This window comes from Haemorhous mexicanus, chromosome 15 (assembly GCF_027477595.1).
Source record: "Haemorhous mexicanus isolate bHaeMex1 chromosome 15, bHaeMex1.pri, whole genome shotgun sequence".
In the NCBI taxonomy this organism is placed as follows: Eukaryota; Metazoa; Chordata; class Aves; order Passeriformes; family Fringillidae; genus Haemorhous; species Haemorhous mexicanus.
The window spans coordinates 5,374,222-5,392,423 of record NC_082355.1 but is presented as its reverse complement, the minus strand read 5'-3'; the positions used below and the strand labels follow the sequence as shown (position 1 = coordinate 5,392,423).

The 18,202-nt window shown below is 44.2% G+C and overlaps 1 protein-coding gene across 2 annotated transcripts; it reads right to left on the bottom strand.

Annotated features, from left to right (window-relative positions):
- Positions 1 to 89: 89 nt before the first annotated feature.
- On the bottom strand, positions 90 to 18,183 carry GEMIN5 (gem nuclear organelle associated protein 5). Of its 2 annotated transcripts, none has more exons than XM_059860434.1 (28): positions 17,955 to 18,183; positions 17,527 to 17,681; positions 16,913 to 17,094; positions 16,426 to 16,577; positions 16,082 to 16,213; positions 15,108 to 15,240; positions 14,558 to 14,717; positions 13,743 to 13,955; positions 12,994 to 13,079; positions 12,406 to 12,500; positions 11,677 to 11,813; positions 10,567 to 10,640; positions 9,990 to 10,171; positions 9,758 to 9,897; positions 9,163 to 9,334; positions 8,699 to 8,926; positions 8,097 to 8,210; positions 7,784 to 7,912; positions 7,391 to 7,486; positions 6,970 to 7,107; positions 6,470 to 6,617; positions 6,230 to 6,349; positions 4,532 to 4,742; positions 3,732 to 3,989; positions 2,950 to 3,112; positions 1,784 to 2,345; positions 1,258 to 1,354; positions 90 to 689 (listed from the first exon to the last, which is right to left on the bottom strand). In XM_059860434.1, the coding sequence occupies exons 1-28, from the start codon at positions 18,142 to 18,144 to the stop codon at positions 534 to 536; spliced, it is 4,623 nt and encodes a 1,540-aa protein (XP_059716417.1). In that variant the 5' UTR covers positions 18,145 to 18,183; the 3' UTR covers positions 90 to 533. The 2 variants fall into 2 exon arrangements, with proteins under 2 accessions (XP_059716417.1, XP_059716418.1); XM_059860435.1 differs by having other exon boundaries at positions 16,082 to 16,210.
- Between the last annotated feature and the right edge of the window lie 19 nt (positions 18,184 to 18,202).

The window sequence follows — 18,202 nt, the reverse complement described above, 5'->3', positions numbered from 1 at the left end:
CAAAATCCAATACTGGTTTTGGCACTTTCTAGAATAGCACCATTCTAGAGAATGCTATTCTTATTTCTATGCATCAAATTAAATACCAATTCATAGTAGTAGAAGACTTTATTTAAAGGAGAGAATATAAACTCAGAAAGCTTTTAAGGACAATACTGGCCTAAGAGGTCAGTTTGCTTACAGAAACCATTGATTTTCCTGAGGGCAGCTATTCTTCCTCCTCTGCTGAAAGACTACACAGCTGCTCAAAACTTTCTCTTGCATGTAAATAGCAAGATCTTTCAAAAGCATAGTGTCCAACAAATAAAAAAAACTATACAAAAATCAGTTATAACAGTTCTCTACTGCTTTTCAGTTTTCTAACAGTCTCCTTAAATAAGTATCAGTGGATGAGCACAAGTGGATGTGTATAAACCTGACATTTTGTATCAGTAACAGCCACAGCCATCAAAAGAAGCCTTCACTTGAAGAAAGAGCAGCCTTAAGTGTTCAGTAGCTGGAGGCAGCTCAAAGGGAGAGTTTGGTCTCCAGGGTTATGTCAAGAAGCTCCTGCCAGCCTTTTTGTAAACACCAGCACCACCCTGTTTCCTAATGAGAGCCAGAGCCTCTTCCTGCAGCTCAGGAGGACACTGGGATCCCAGGTGAAGGAGCACCAGGCAGCACTCCAGCACGTCAGGAAATGGGAAGACCTGCAAAAGAAGGACCACGAGGTGATGTCTACAGGTTGTATTACAGTTGTTCAACATAATCAGGCAGCTCTCTAAAGACACTGCTTTGTAGCATTCTCAGAACAGCCAGACAGGAGTCAGATGCATTTTCTCTTCACATTTTTCCAGGTTTGCCCCCTCTTGTCCAATCACCATGGTTACATGTTTTTGAATGTGTTATGTATACTTTCTACAGCTCCTAATCTATAAAGGCCATTTTATAGTTTAAATTTTTGATTTTATTGTTTATAAATTTTTTTCATAGATACGTAGCAAGGGATTACTCCTAAAATGCATGGGATGATCCATACAGGATATCTCACTGAGTTCTCCCCCCACAGTAGCTTTAGCTTTACTTTCCAATTGTACGGGGAAAACAATAATTGAAAGAAAAACCCCACCCTGCTGCCATGTGTCAGTTCTCTCTCAAAACTGCCACAGGATCACAAGGAATGTCAGTGTTGCTTTCTGCATGTAAGGGATTCTGTGATAAGGCTGTCCTTACAGAATGACTTTTTTCAGAACTGCAATGGCTCTTCTGAAAACTTACCTTTAAATTGTCTGGGAATTCAGCTAATTGCTGCTTTGCTTTCAGAAGCTGCTTTGTGAGCTCAGGGAGTGTAACTGGTTGCTTTGCTTCATCTTTGCTGTCAAGAGAAGAGCAGGTGTCATGAGTAACTCTTGTTAGGTGACTGTAGCCTCCCTCCTGGACAAGGAGCACAGGAGAGAACTGGCTGAGTGTTTTATGCCCTAGCTTGTCCCTGCCAAAGTCCTAAACCAATGTTCAACAAAGAAAACTCTTAGATCATGCTTAGCCTTTTCATTATCCTCCCTTTTTCAAGCTGTCCTGCTTATTCACTGTAACACCTCATGCATCACAAAACTCTTCAGCTGCACTGAGTATATGCATGTGGTGGTTCAGCCCAGGGGAAATGCAAGGTTTCTGAGCTATATATTCAAGTGCTCCTGGGTGATGGGCTGGAAATTAGAGGCAGTCTAGGCAAAACAAGAAATCTCCTGCACAAACACACAAAAAAGCAACACTTTCCAACACTCATTCCTGTGCTGAGTCTTACCAATTCATCTGGTTGCTGTCAGAGCACGGTTTGTCTGATTCAGTCTCTGAACTCTGTTCCAGGTTGCTTCCCTGGCTGTTTCCATTTGTGTTCTCCTGGAGATTGCTCCTCTGCTGCTGATGCTGGCGGATCATTTCTGCTAAAGTCTCCTGGACCTCAGCTATGTCTCTCTGGGTGTTCTGCAAGGCAGCCATCTCTTCTGAAAGGAGCACTTGGCAACTCTTCAGTGTTGACTGTCTGTCTGCCACATCAACTGAATCAGTTCTTGAGTCACTCTGTCTCTCACACTTAGGAACTTCAGCTGTACTGCAGAGGTTTTCACCCATCTCAGCTGCAGTCTGAACCGTTTCCTCAGGGGCTGGGTCACCTGAAACACAGCTCTTCTCAAGAGCTCTCTGCTCACTGGGACACAACACGGCCTTCTGCAGGCCAGGGGAGTCTTTGGGTGGGTTCCACCACAGATCATAGAGCAGTCTGTAAGCCACAAAGGCCTCCAGACTCCTGCAGGCATCCATGCTCTCAGAATTTGTGCTGTCCAGTTTGTCTCTCAGGTCATCACAGCCTAATAATGAGAAAAGGATTACAAATAGTTCATGGAACTTTCCAAAGACAATGAGCAGATCTGGTAAATGAAACAGGAAAACGTGGAAACCCAAATCAGGGTTTTACTCAGATGCTGGCACAGCAGTGCACAAACTATGAAAGCAAAAACATCTTTGGCATCTTTGTGAACACAATACTCTGTTCTAGCTGAAATGTTCTCTTCAGCTACAGCAAACTTCCTTGATCTCAGTCTGCAAAACACAAGAGTCACATAATCACAAGCCACAAACTAAATGCACTGCATAACCTACAGAGAATGGAGGACAACTTGGAGAATGTGTTACTGTGAAATGAACACAGCATTCTAACGTCTCCCTCACAGAAGAGAATTCACTCAGTTTCCTACATCACTCACTCCAGGTGACACAGCTGAGCTTCCTTCCACAGTCAGGAATTTTCACTGCCCAGTGGCCCTTGCACTAGCCAAATTCCACAAGTTTCCACAGATATGTCTGTATCTTGCTGCTTTCAAACATTATTTGGCCTAGGAACATTAATGGACACAGCTGTGCTGGCAGGAAAGAGCCCTGTCAGTGCCAGAAGAGACACAAGGAGAGACTCACCCTCAGGAAGGATGATACTGCAAATCTCCTGCATCAGAGTGAAATTCCCAGCATCAAAACTGCGAGTCACAGCCGCAAGAATACTTTTCACTGCCTCATCCCACATACCCAAGTGACCGCTCAGGGCTGCAAGGGCCAGGTCATGGGAGATATGGAAAAGCACCTAAAGGAAGCACCAGAGAGCACCGTTAGAAATTTTACTGCAAAGTGTGAGCTTACAACAACTGTGGAAGAGCCCAGAAGCACATGACTTGACCAAAAGCAATTTTAGTGACAATGCAATTTACAGTCTCCTTCATGCAGGAGATGGAGCATTTCTACATCACCTGGAGCTGTAAAATCAGCCACTCTGCTTGCCTGTGTCTTAGTAAACAGATGAGAAGGGGGAGCAGTGACTCCCTGTGGTCACAGAGAAGAGCTGCAGGAGCACCAGTCTAAGGACAAACCTTGCAAACTAATTTGACAACAAGCAGCCCTTCCTCCCCTAACAGAATCACTGCTGAGACTACTCAGCTCTGTCAGTCACTCCCATCCAGCACACCTCAGTGACATCAATGCTGATCCCAACACCCTATGTCACTTCTTACCCTGCACAGAAACAAACTGGTGGCTACACAAAGCTGTCCCAGCAGCTGATCATCTCTCCCCCAGACTAATCTCATCCTGCAGCAGAATGCAGACATCAGTTCCCAGGGAATGGCTGCTGCAACACCACAGAGTGCTGGGTTTACTGCCCATCCCCAAGTAAGGATTTGTGCCTGCACAGCTCAAAATCCATTTACCTGCTTTGGGTGTGTGTTGCTGGTTGAAGGTGGATGCTCAATCCTACGAAGCTGCTCCTGTGCACAGGTGGCTTTTTCAGCAGTGTCCATGCCCAGCACATTCTGCCACACTTGTGTCACCATGTCAAAAAATGGGGCCTCTCTGTTCAGCTCCCAGCTGTGGTAACAGGGGGGCACGGGGCTCTTCCGCTCACAGGGATTCCTCTCACTGAGGCAGCTGCAGAGCAGCTCGTTCAGGCAGAAAACCAGTCTCTGTGCCTTTAACAAGGAGGGGGAAAAAAAGCACTGAGCTGTTGCAACCATAAAAACAACCCCTTGCTGACCACAGCAGGGAGAGTGACTTCAGAACACCACGCCTGGTAGCAGCTTCTTGGTAACAGAGTCTTAGGGAAGTCAGAAGGAAACCTCAGACCAAACCAAGGTAGCCACCTGCTTCTCAGCCCACAAAAACATTTCAAATTTAAGCCTCCATCAGTTGGACTTCCAGTTGGCTCATTCATTCCTTTAATGTAAATAGCAAATACTTCACTTCTTTCTTTTCATGATCAGTATTACATTTAAAAGAATCCCACCTTTCTCTACAACCTCCCATGTAACAAAACAAGCACAGAGTCTACACACCCCCCCCACCATGACTATTCCATAGGGTCATTCCAATATACTCCTAGAAAAACATTTTGAGGCAAAACCAGCCCAAAGGACCAACTGTAGACTATTAACAAATGGGAAGTGGTGCCAAGTTATGTCAATCTGGAGAGAGACAACACTGAAGAAGGTGGAAAGGAAAGGACCAGACTCACAAATAAAGTTTTATGCTGCTGAAGGACTTCCTGAGCTCCCACCCAGTTCCTGGATAACAGCAGGTCTTGGGCACATCTCAAAGACAAAGTTGCTGACAACTCCTCCTCCCCAGATATCAGAGCAAGCTCAGCAGCAGTTTTAAGAGATGTCACATCCCCCTTTTTTGACAACACTTTAACTGCATCATAGGGTGAGGAAGCTCCCAAATAACTGAAAACAATAAGAGCAAAACAAGCTGATTGGTACTAAAATAGTTTTTAAGTTGTATTGCAACAGTAGCACAAATACACGAATGATTTTCCACAGGTTCTCAGAGCTCTCATCACTTTTTCTTATCAAAGTTTACTACAGACATATGGTGAACAATCTGATGCAAAGCCACAAGGGGAAGTCACACAGCTTTAAAGTCAGGACTGAAATCCCTGATGGTCTGCATGCTACACATGGCTTGGATGAGCAATAAAACTAAACAGATTCAGGAGACAAAGGTTAGATACAGCTGTTTGTCCCTACTGCATTTCTCTGGGTTTCGTTCAAATCCTCTCACAATTCTGACACCCACAGAGCTGCCAGAACTGAAATCAGCATTAAGCAGAGGACACTACTGCAGCCAAAGTATTTCAAGGGGTATTAGTAATTTTGGTAGTCACAAAGTCAAAACACCCCAGCTGGAGCAGGATACCCCAATATTAGCTAAGGCTTCAAGAAGCTCAAGATGAACTGCTGCACTGCATGCTGCCAGTGGAGAAGTTGGAAATCTCACACAGCCTTTTTGTAGACAACCTAATCTTAGCCTTGTTAAACTAGTTTTCAAAAACTTCCAGTAATGTCTGTGGAAAGAAATGGCTCTACTGTAACATAGCATTTGGACTTTATGTTCTGAACTGCTCTCTGGAGCTTCTCTTCCCACCTACATTAGAGGAAATTGAGTGAGATCAGGCTCAGAAAGTGCCGGGGGCTGTCTTTTTAGCCGGTCAGAGTGACCCCGACTAAAGTTCTAAAGTTTCTTTTCCCAGCCCGGTACTTGAAGAAGAAGTCAGGGCTCTTCATTTTTTCGGTCTCAAGGTTGTTTATTGCATCTTATCTATAAAGTTCTTTCTCCCTGTCCAGCCGAGATCCGTTTGGCAGGACAGCCAGAGGCACTCCCCCCTCCTCCAGGGCGGTGTTATCTTTATATACTACAAACTACGTGTACAATATTTACAGTTATTTTCCAATACCTATCATCTATATTAGACAGTGAGTTTCTACTTTAGACCAATCTAAAAGTGCCAACATCACCAGACAAGATGGAGGTAGAGAAGAAGAAGAAAGGCTAGACACGCCCAAATCCCTCCATCTTGTCACCAGAAACCCCTATACCAAAAATCCTAAAACCTACATTTAGACTCTGTAATTATTTATTCTTACACTATTTACACTATTGTGGCTTTTATCTCTTTCTATAAAGGTGACAAGTTATTCCGTGGTTCATAATCGAACCCACTGGTGTTCTGGGCTGTGTGCCAGGGTCTCCGAGCCCCCTGGCAAGGGTCCCAGGAAACTCCGGACTCCCAAAGGAATGTCCTGAGTTCCGACAAGAAAGCACCTCAGACAACCAACGACCAGACCAGTTAACAGATTTCATGATACAAAACCAAGAACCTTCTTTGTTTGAGGCATGGAACCAATTCTGCCTTCTCCCCAGTAGCACTCACCATTTGGCAGCCATGGAATAATGACCATCTTTCTCCAGCAGAGCTGCCCAGCTGGTGTAGAGCTCCTTCAGAACTGGATCTTCTGGTCTCAGCCTGGCCTTGGCCATTACAATTGCTTCCCTAATGCACACAAGGGAAACCAGACAGAAAAGTTAATCTGTGTGCAAAGAGTGAACCAAAATGCTTATTCTACCCCACTAAAAAAACAAGATAAAGTGCTAAACATAAATATACAGCAACCTGTAAAAATTGTTCACTTTCAGGAGCTCGATAGCCTCATAGACTTTATGGATGGACAGGAGATGGGAGGCAGCCTTCACATATTGCTCCTGAAAACACAGCTGCTTGGCAAAGGCTTCCACTGTCCAAACCCAGGCCTGGTATCCAACTGCAAAACAGAAGAAAACACCATTGGAGGCAGTTTTATGACTGGAAGAATTCCTGTGTGATAGCATCACTGGCTTCCTCAATATGAACCACTCTGCCCCAGGTCAGTTTCTAGTTCTTAACCACCCTAACACAAGTCAGTGAAGCAGGGCAAAACTAAGGCTTCAACCTGCCTGTGGGACTTCACTGCCAGTAAAGTAACTTTAAAAGCATATTTAAACCAGCAGCAAGCTGTAAGGACTGCTAGTCATATCAGAAAGGACTAATTCCTGAGTTTCTGTCCAGAACCACCAGAATGAGGGGACCCTTGGCAGCCAATCCCACCAGTTCATGTGGTGCTAGAGCAAACATACCCATGGGTGACATGGCTACCAGCTGGTCTGTGAGCTGCCCCCTCTCAGCAGCTGCCTGGAGGACACCCTTCATGTCTCCTTTCCACAGCATGAGCTGCTGGAAGAGCTCTGCATGCCCATTCTCCAAGTGGTGCTTTCCTGTTGGAAGCAAATACACTTCCCATCAGCATGAGTGCAACAGCATCATTTGTCACAGTAAAATAGCTTGGCAAAGGGGAAATCATTCAAGCTCAAGATAAGGCAGGTTTGCATCTGAAAGATGTAAAAACCATCTGGGAAAAAGATGTATATTCTTCTCACACAGAGCTTCGTTCTCAATCCCAGCCTGTAATCCACAGTAAAGAAAACTCAAGCATTTTTCCCAACTTGTTTTCTACTTGAATATACCAGTTACAGGGGACATATTCTTAATGCCACTTACCTTCCATATCAATCATCTTGTGCAGAGAATCCCTGTCTGTGAACAGCCCCAGGTGGATGCAATCCTTGAGGTCAGGGGACACGTCTTCATTATTATCTAAACCAGATAAGAATGAATATTTAGGATTTAACACAAAGCTGGGAACAGCAATGTGCCAAGTCACTGTACCACTCAAGTGCTGGCAAATACTTCAGTCTTCTACTTTCTTTCCTGTACAGCAGAATTAATAATTTGCTGGTCAACACTCAGATCTAAGTTTGCTATCACACCAAGTCACACTCTTTGATAAAGGTGAGGATTTTTAAAAATGTGCTGTGGTTGCAGTCAAGTGTCCCTGGACACTTGATTTTGAGAGCAACTACCCTCTAAGTATTTTAAATTTCATACTGGTACCTTTAGTTTTCAGGCATGCAGCCAGCCTCAAGCAGTCCTGATGCAGTTCTTCTTTTGATCTGTGATCCATTAATGTGCTGAAGGGCAGAATAGAACGAGGCTTCCTCTTCTTCAGAGAGGCATCAGGAGCTAAAAATCAGATACATTTTAGTCACTGCTGCTGCAGTTACAGCAGAACCCCTCAAAAGCACTCTTTTCTTTCTCTGGCATTAATTTGGTGTCACATTAGGAAGGGAAGCTGCAGTCAAACAAGTCTAGAATGGGGAACTCTGCCCCAGTACAGGACTGTTAAAAATGCCTGAAACATACTAACTTGGTTTCTCTTTAGGTGGATCCTTTTTCACAGGAGCATCTTTCTGGGTCACAGAAGGCTTTGGCAAGCTGAATGAAGAATAATCACATGCAGATGAAGATGTATCCCTGGACACTGTGATTAAAAAAAAAGGAAAAGCAATGAACGGAAATGCACAGAGAATAATTCACATATTCACATTCTGTTACATTAATTCTGAAATAGACAGAAACCAAGCTTTGCTTTGCCACAGAATTTAACAGCTTTTTAGGGAAATGAAATATCAAGAAAACAGAGAACTATCAGAAGACTAAATTAGGCATCAACAGACACCAGTGAAAATCCACCAGTATTATAAGATTTATCAATTCTGATCAAAAATGGCATTGTTTCAAGCTAAACACAGTAACTCTGTCCATGAGGCCAGAATCTTGTTATCTAAAGACAGTTAAGTCCCAGACTAGTTTAGAAAATGATAAAAGGCATTCTAGAGCCTTTTTCCTTCAAGTGGACAATTTCAATAAAACCAAACAATGAGAAAATCTGCATGAAAATTAAACTTGGTGATGCTCTGAGGGCTGAACAGTCCAGGAAACATTGAACTAAGATGATTTGATTATTACCAGTCACAGAGACTCTATCAGCCAACTCTGCCTCTTGAGCTTCTTTTTCTCCTTCATGGTCTGACACTCCATTTTCCTCCAGCAGCATTTCCTTGATGCTCTCATCTCCATTCATGGCACCATTTGCATCCTGCTTGCCTGGACTCTTGCCTACAGGCTTTTTCTTCTTCTTGGCTTTGACTTTTGGCTGTATACTTCTTTTCTTCTCTAATTCTATACTCTTTTTGCCTAGGTACAAAATTAAAAGGTGCAAAATTTAGTGTATTTACTGCCTGTGTCTCAGGATCAACATTTAGTTTCCAAATAAGATCACTCAATTTAAACCCAGACACACTTTATTCCTGAAGAGGAAGAGGCAGATTTGGAATTCAGCACAAGAATTTGCATCATTTCAACATGGCACTTCCCCAATTCTCAGCTCCAACATCACCTTCAGGAAAGATCTTCTGTTTGAATGCACTCACCCTGAGGAGGCCGTGTGTGCTCCTGCTTGGAGATGTGCCATTTGTGAACAGAGAAATCATCTGCTCCTGTATAAACACAGTCTGGCTCCACTGGTGACCACTGCACACTCAGCAGGCGGCCCTGGTGCCCTCGGTAGTTGCAGAAAGGCTCTTCTTTCATCACATCCCACACCTGGGCAACAAAGAAAGAAATGCAATTACTCAAAGTCACCTCTGCACCTAATATTCTGCATTTTCTCATGATTTGCACAGGTCTTGCAAACTTGTCTTTTGGGATTTTGCAAAGGTATTTCAAACACCAACATGCACATGGAGAAAATGCAGAGCTTCCTTTGTTTGCATTTATACAGCTGCACAATACCTTTCTTTCCTAAAGATCCAAAAATGCCAATATGAAAACCTTAATGACTGGACTTACAAATCAATTCACAAATCACAACATAATCTGCATATCAGGTATCCAGAACCAGCAGATGGTAAGCAAAGGTAAACTTGCAGTATTTCAATAGTTTATCTCACAAAAACAAGTTTTGCTCTTTGATCAGTTGTGGAATGGATGATTTGAAATACAATTCTGAGGTGCTTGGGACAATACCTGTGCAGTGCCATCATAGCAAGCAGACACCAATCTTCCCTCGTGGTGGGGACTCCAAGAAAGACTTGTGATTTTAGCTGTGTGCCCAGCCAGAGTTCGAAAAGGCTCCGTTATTGTCAAAGGGTTTTCTGAGGAGTTCTCTGAAAGAAAAAAGAAAAATTATTAAGGGCGGCCAGAAAGGCAAAACAGAAATAAACCAAAAAAAAGATGCCAAGATTTGGAATATTGTTACCTACAACACTCTTCAGATTATGCACATAAATGGTGGCATTGATGGAGCCTGAAGCTATCAAGTAACTCAGCTCTGGCTGGGTCCCGTGCTCATGGTGCCAACGAATGGCATTGATCAGTTTGTGATGCTGCTGGATAGTGCAGAGCAACTTCAAGTTTGGTGCCTGAAATATTTCAATTGAGCTGAAATGTAAGAAGAACAGTGTAAGAATTTCAGTAGTTGGTGAAAATGGGAACTTTTTTGCTATATTGCATGAGCAGAATTGCAGCACATGAATTAAGAGTAACTGAGTTTGTGCTTTCTGGAGTCAACTCAAACCCTGCTTTCACTGATCACCAAAAGTGCATTTCTACTATGAGTGGATCCTTGAAACAGAGTTTAATGTGATAATGAGGATCCTCCATGCCAAGGGCAGCTACAACAAATAACAGGGAATTCTGTATTTCCATTATTCAAATAAATACATCAGCACAGAAAGAACAGAGACAAACCAGGGCAACAAAAAGTACTTTTACTTCACCACAGTGACTGAAGTCAAGATCAGCAGACACCACCTTAACCCACAAGTGGGACATACCCATCCTCATTGCCAAGAGCCAGGAGTTTGCCATCTGGTTTCCAGCTGACCTCTGTCCGTGCAGGCAGCTTGTGCTGCAGAAAGAAAACACAGTTATTGCCAAAACCTCCTAAATCTCTCTTACATACATTCAAGAGAGCAAAGCTGGCAAATGGACAGAGCTGCAATTAGTCTGCAAAATGAAGAGTCATAACAGTATCCATTGCTTTTGTAGCAGTGACATAAATCTGAGCAATTAAGACTGAAATTACTGATGCAAGAACCAATGATTGGTTTTTGCTGTTGTTTAGTTCTGAGAAGTATTTTGAAGTTTTGTCTGCATTCCAGTAGGACATTGATGTTTCATATCTTTACACTCCTTGGAAAGCACCAGACATTGCAAGCAAATTCTTTCACACTTCAAAAGAAATCAAAGTTTATTTTTAATTATCTCTATTCATTTGAATTCAGACAAAAGCTACTTACAATTTACAACTCAGATGCCTTAATATGACAATTTCATTGCCTCTAACATTACTCTCTTAACCCCAAGAGAGTCTCAAATCAAGGAAGAAGCCAAAACTCAGCTGATATAAATCAATACCCCTGGACAGACTTCAGCTGACTTGAAAGAACTGAAGATCCAGCCCACTTCACTTATTTCACACTTTTAACTAAGAAATGACTGGTCACACTTGAGAAGGTACTCAGTGATCACCAGCCACTCTGCACTGGCTGCAGTATAAATGGCAACAGCCTCCTGCAAAATCATGATTGTTTTTAATGAAAAACTTGTTTTGCCACACAGTTTTAAACCTAAACTCTATCCCCCATTTACCTTTCCCAAGTAAATCACAGAGCAGAAAATTTAAGCAACTGATGCCAGAAAAAGATGTGCCATGTTGACACCAGGAGAAAAAAAAAATCCCAACCACCCTCTTCAGACACAAATATATAAACTCTTTAAATAGTTTGAGTTAGTGTCACTGAAATTCATCCCTGGAGACTGAGGGGTTCAAGTTTTTTGCTACAGATACATCAAAAAGGCAAAATCAGAAACTTAGAACTACAAGGCCATGGAAACTGATGTGATTACTATGAATCCATAAAACCCTTCAAATTCATACTCACTTTGATTGAATTGGTGTCTCTGATGACTTTGTTGATGTCATTTGCTTCTCCATTAAGCTTCCAGGGATTGTGTTGAAAAACAATTCCTTCTCCAGCACAACTATATAAAGTTACAGAGGGCTGTTCACTTTCTTCTCCTATCCAACAGAGAAAAAGAGCTAATTACACTCTGTTCTTCAACACTCTTCACAGAAGTAATCTCTATAAATCAAAGCATTATTTCAAAAAGCAATATACATCCTTCAATTGCCTGTGGTCCAGCAGCAGGAAATTCTCAATCTTCTAATAGGAGCTCTCATTCCCACCAACAGATCCCTCATAGCACAAAACCAATAAAATTCTCTTTAAATTTTGGTCCCTACAAGAAAAAGATCCAAGTTGTGTAAGCAGGGCTAAAGCTCAAATGGCAGAAGCTCTGGAACCTGTATTTGGTTTGATGCAATTGCTGCAGGAAGCCTGTGAGCCTGTAACACCCTGAAGCAAGCCCAGAGGTGTGGGACACGACACAAACCTATTTGCTGAAGGTACCAGAATTCACAAACTACCAGAGTTTGTAGCCTTGCAAAACTGTTAGAAGTTCCTCAAACATAACACATTCTTAGCTGCTCCAAAGGATTGCCACCAAGCAATGGGGCTCCTTCTCCTAAGAAGGGAGGGAATGGCAGCTTCCTGGCATCTGTGTGCTCTGCATGGACATTCTGCCTTGTCACAAGGTGCTGGGAGACTCACCAGAAATCAGAGGAGGAGTGGGAGGACCCCAGGCTAATGTGTACACTGTCTTCTTGTGGTAAGTGCTGGAGATCTGAGGTGGTTTGTTCTTAGCACTGGGCAGGGAGATAAGGAAGAAGGGGCAGTCAGATTTCAGCAAATGGAAATGAAAAGAAGATAAAATCAAAGCAACATATTTGAGAGACCAGGTGCTCTAACATTCTAAAGCCATGGCTCAACCAAGCTTTCTTTAACATCTCCTGTAGGACACTACTAAAATTGTAACCTAATTGTCCTGGTGACCTTCCCCTCCCTGCTGCTCCTCCTTCCCTGAAAATGTCTTTCTGGGTAAAGTCTTCCTGAAGTGATGTCTCCCACAGGTGATCTCTGGTCATGCCATTTTAAGTTAACCTTAAAGCAAGTTCACCTTACAAGCTCACTGACATAAAGCAAATGAAAAATGTACTGAAAATCCACCTGTTTGACTAACTTGAATTTAATCTCACTCATTTAACAGCAAAGATATCCTTCAACAAAGACCACACCAGCCCTGAGTGGTAACACAGAAGCAGGATCTGACACCAATGAATTTGAAAGCTACTTTTTCACCTGCTGGACAAGGTGTCAAATATGCCAACTTTTCCATCATCTGTTCCAAAAGCCAAGGAGCCTTCTTTAGTTGGATGCCAGGATAACTACAAGAAAAATACAAAGAGACACAAAATGACCTAAGTTACAAACACTTTATTGCTAAATAATAAACAAGGGGAAAATGCTGAAACTGATGAGCAAGGACCTTATACCCACCCTTCCAACCACAGCCACTTGATTTGATCACTCTGAGTATCAAAGTCTTTCTCCCTTCCTGGTATGATGGGATAAGATGCAAGGGACTAAAATCATTAAAATCCTATTTGATAGCTACATTACAAAACAGAAATAGCTGCCAGCTGTTTTACCAGGCAGTAGCTTTTGACCAACCAGTGGTTAAACCCCAGTTGAAGACACCTATGTTGGTTGTATTGGCTTTTTGTATCTGTCAAACTTCCTAGCAGAGCAAGGGCAACCATGGGTGAAGCAAGGAAGGAGGACAAAAGTGAAAAAGTAACATAACAGCCAGCTGGACTTCAGCTTATCTCCACTAGATGTAAAGGCAAGCTTCTAGGATCACAAACAGGTCTAAAAACTTCTTGCCAGATTCTAAAATGTATTGTACACAGAAAGAATTGAGTATAAAATTAACAACATGGCTTTATCTCATTTTATTTGGGACAAACCTTCAGAGTGAAAAACATACTTGAAAAAAATGGAGTGAAAAGAATAAGAGGGGAAAAAAAAGGAATCCAAAGCACACTTACTGCTGTAACCTTGGACTTTATGCTTTGCCAGAAGGTTTTAACATCATAAGTGTTGTTGATGGACAAAGTATTCCAGACTCGGATCATGCTGTCCCCGACCCCGATGGCGAGGCAGCCTGTGTCCACGGGGGAGAAGGCAAGGCTGTAGACAAACCCTCCAAGGGAGGGCATAGTCCAGCAGCAATCCAGAGTGGACAGATCCCAGCATTTCACCTGAAGAATATTTGTGGAACAAGGAATGGTTAAATACAGAGTGATTGACAGGATAAGGAAAAACAAAGCAGAAGTGAAATGAAGAATCAAAGGCTTGGCAGGATGTGATCTGCACCCATGGATTCCATGTCACAGACAGGGCTGCAGTAGCTGCAGGACTGGAATGGACATAATGAATTTATGTTACTAAGTTTCTCTTCTAATTTCAAAACAGGAGACACTCTGCTGCCTGTAAAATACCAAAGATCAAAAAAAAACCCCATAAAAAATAGATGCATTCATTTCTACAATTATATGATTTTAAGAAAGAAAATCAAGCCTTTTAAAAGTGAAACATAGAGGAAAACAAGTGGAAAACCCCTTTCATTAAATGCTTACTATTCAAGTCTAGAATGTCATAAGCATTCACTCCATCACCGTAAGAGATTGAGCTTATAAACTAACAAAAACATAGATAACCTGTGCTCAGGACAAATGGTGGGAAGTGATGTCATAAAATGGTAAAATAAACCCACTTCTAGCGAAAACAGAAAACTGTGGCCCTAAAAGGGTTAGTCTCACTCAAACTGCCATTCCTATGCTAATTTTTAAATGGTTCTTACATCTCTGTCCATTGAAATGGAAAAAAGGAGCTCCCTGTCTTGGTGCTTCACAGAGCTGAGATTGAACACAATTCGGGAGTGGTTTTGTCCTTCTGAAGATCCCAGAAGAGTCCATTTGCGTTTGCCAGGCTGGGTCAAATTCCAAAGGAGCAGTTCTCCTCTGCAAAATTGAAATGTATTTAAATTTTTCACTTCAGAAGAACAACACAGGTCCTATACAGACTATATGACAAATATACTGCTAGTATACAGGAGTAACAGAGTTCTGCAGTTATCTGTAAAAAGCCACACACCCAAACTCCCCCTAAAAACTGCTAATTTTTCCCAGCAGATGGGTTAAACCACAACTAGTGCTATTAGCAGTCAATACTCAGACTGTTGGACAAATTATGGGACAAACAGTAACTTTGCCAAAGTCTGAACCCTTAACTCTTAGCCTGTTTTCTCCTGTAACACTGAAAAGGAGGGAAGAAGGCGTGGTCTTTTCTACTCAGCACTTCCTTCAGCAGGACCAAGTGACTCTGCAGCTGCTGCTGGGTGCCCCACTTACCCAAAGGCACTGGACAGGATGTCTGAGGGGTGGCCAGCAGGCCAGTGCACTGTCAGCCAGATGCGCTCCTTCACCGCCGGGTCCACGGCCCCACCTCTCCTCTTGGTGGGTGGCAGCTTCAGAGTCATCACACCTGCAGGACCAGGAGGCATCACTGCACCTCACACCCAAATTCTCAGTGTCTTAGGGTGGAGATGCCAAAATTGTGCACTCATGCATCAATTGTGCATCAAATGCACTCATTTGGCTGAGTGTGTATTCTATTGCCATCTATTAGAGATGGGGCAGCTATCCTCTGTTAACTGGGCAGTTTTCTTTATCCCTTCCACACCCAATCCTCCCTCTAGAAAATATCTTCTGTTCATGGCCAGTGAGTGTCCCTGCATGGCTGATAAAATTCCATCATCCCAGAGGGAGGAGCCAAGCATTCCTACATGGATACAATCTGAGGTTTGGAACACCACAGCAGCCCTTTCCCACTGCATTCCCAGAGGAAGACCAGGCCCATTTCCACCACCCCTGGAACTTCAGAGCAAAACACCCTTCTCCAGGATCCCTGCTCCAACAGAAGCACACCTGGCACTGCAGGAGGGCTGCAGCCACCATTTAATGGGAATGTGCCACCACCCTGACCCACAGGGTGTCAGGTCCTGTTCTGACCCTGGCAGGGTTGTTTTGTATTACTGCATTTTTATTTTTTTCCTAATAAAGAGCTGTTACTCCTACTCCCGTATCTTTGCCTGAGAGCCCCTTAATTTCAAAATTGTAACAATTCAGAGGGAGGAACTTTGCATTTTCCATTTCAAGGGAGGCTCCTGCCTTCCTCAGTGGACACTTGCCTTTTCAAACCTAGACAAACAGAGCAGTCCTGAGGATCTGTAGCTTTAATTACATTCCCCGTGCTTTCAGCACACAAAGGCAATTTGCAGTTCAGGAGTTATTCCACACCTTGTTATTGTTTATCTCTTACTTACTCCTGCCTCTGGTACAGCTCCATATTCGTATGGTTTGATCCTTGCTTCCAGAGGCCAGGTAACAACCTTTCCTTGTGGCTGTGTCCTGTGTCAGCTCCCCATTTGGAAGCTTGCCTTCTTCTGAAGGAGCTGCTGAATACCATTGAAGTCATGTTATTATGCTGTAAAAATCAAAGCTTCATAAAAATGAGCTGAAAATTATACTGATTTGAATCAGAACATATTTTATTGAACTCATCAGTTGCTTAGCTAATTACTAACCTTCTGTAAAAAATTCAGTCCTCTAGAAGGACATTTACATGAACTAAAAATTACTCCACAAGTTGTTAATCATGTTCACCTACCCTGGAGCTCATCCTGCCAAGCAGGTAACCTTTCCTCCCCAGGCACAGGGCACCAGGCCAGACAATGGATTTCATCCTCGTGGCCTCTCAGCCGGTGCACGACTTCTCTCTTCCTGCTGATATCAATTATCACCACCATGCCATCCTTGTAGCTGAAAGCAGAGATTTAAATTAATTAAGAGATTCTTGGATGCTTGTGGAATAATATCCAAGGTGATTTATAGGCTCTTTCCAGGGTCACTATCACCCTATTACAGAGAAGCCAAGATGGACCATTACACTTTTACAGATTTCTTTGCCTTTGCAGGATTATCAAATCTAAATGTTATTTCTAATTTGTTTTACTCCAAAACTAAAAGAACAGCCACCAAGACCACTTAAAATTTACCTTTCAACCATGTAGCAAAACCTCACAATTAAACTCTTGCAGAAGAAGAGTGGAAAACAAAACATAAGGAAAACATAACATTAAATAATGAGCATTTACCCAATGGCCACCAGGTTTTCATGATGAGGAGAACAGGTGAGGCAGAACACTGTCCTGGGCTCTGGGAAGAACTGCTGGCTGTCATTTCTGTTGTGCCAGTGACAAACAATGACACCTTTCTCATCACCAGTCACAATCAGGTCTTTCACAAGAGGGGACCAGTGCAGTGCTGAGATGGCATTCTGAGGAAAGAGCATGGGAAAGGTTTAGAGCTGTTTTATTGCTACCTAACACAGAGTAACAGCAGGAAATCCTCTGAGAGCAGTGCCCCAGCAGCACTGTGGTTTGTCCCTGAGTGCCTCCGTTCTTTCAGGCTTTAGAGGATAGATGGAGCTGCTGAGGGGCACTCCTGACCAGCAGTAACTCTTTAAATACACATTTATTCTGTCCTGTGGCCACAGCAATTTGCTGAGATCATTTTAGGCGAGCTGGGTGAAGCAGCAGCTACGGGGATGAACAGCGCTGCGGGCTGCGAACAAAGAGCGCCCAGGAGCGCCAAACAGGATTAACCACACCGGGCTTGAAACTCACTTTTGGGCAAAGCAGCCTCGCCAACTTTGTGCGCCAGCCCCGAAACACCCGCGAGTCCCTCTGTCCCCTGCCCGTGTCCCCACCTGGTGCAGGCTGTACTCCAGCACCGGCGACAGGCTCCCGCTGTCCCAGATTCTGACGCTTCCGTCGTCCGAGCTGCTGGCGCAGAGCCCGCCGTGCCCGGGGCAGTGGCAGAAGGCGAACGCGGAGATCCTGTCCGTGTGCCCGATGAGTTCCCCTGCCGCGACAGCGAGAGACCGTCACGGCCGCCCGGAGCCCGCCCAGCCCTCCCACGGCCGCCCGGAGCCCGCCGAGCCCCCCGCATCCCCCGCGCCCACCCTGGCTCCCGGTGCGGGGAGGCCCCGCAGCCTCTGCACGGTGCGGGGAACAGGGAAGGTTGTGCCGGTACCACCCCGCAGCCTCTGCACGGTGCGGGGAACAGGGAAGGTTGTGCCGGTACCACCCCGCAGCCTCTGCACGGCGCGGCGGACAGGGAAGGTTGTGACGGTACCGTAAAACGTGGGCGCGGCGGCGGCGACATCCAGCAGGCAGATGCGGTGCCTCGCCGCGAAGCCGAAGAGGCGGCCGTCGCTGCTGGCATCGCTGCAGCGGCTGCTGTACCAGTTGGGGGAGGCGGGCAGCGCCCGCACCCCCATTCCCGTTCCTGTCCCGGTCCCTGTTCCCGTCCCTGTCGCCGCCATCGCCCCGGGTCCCCCCGCGCCGCCCCACGTGCTGCGGGCGTTGCCGCCGAGCACCGCG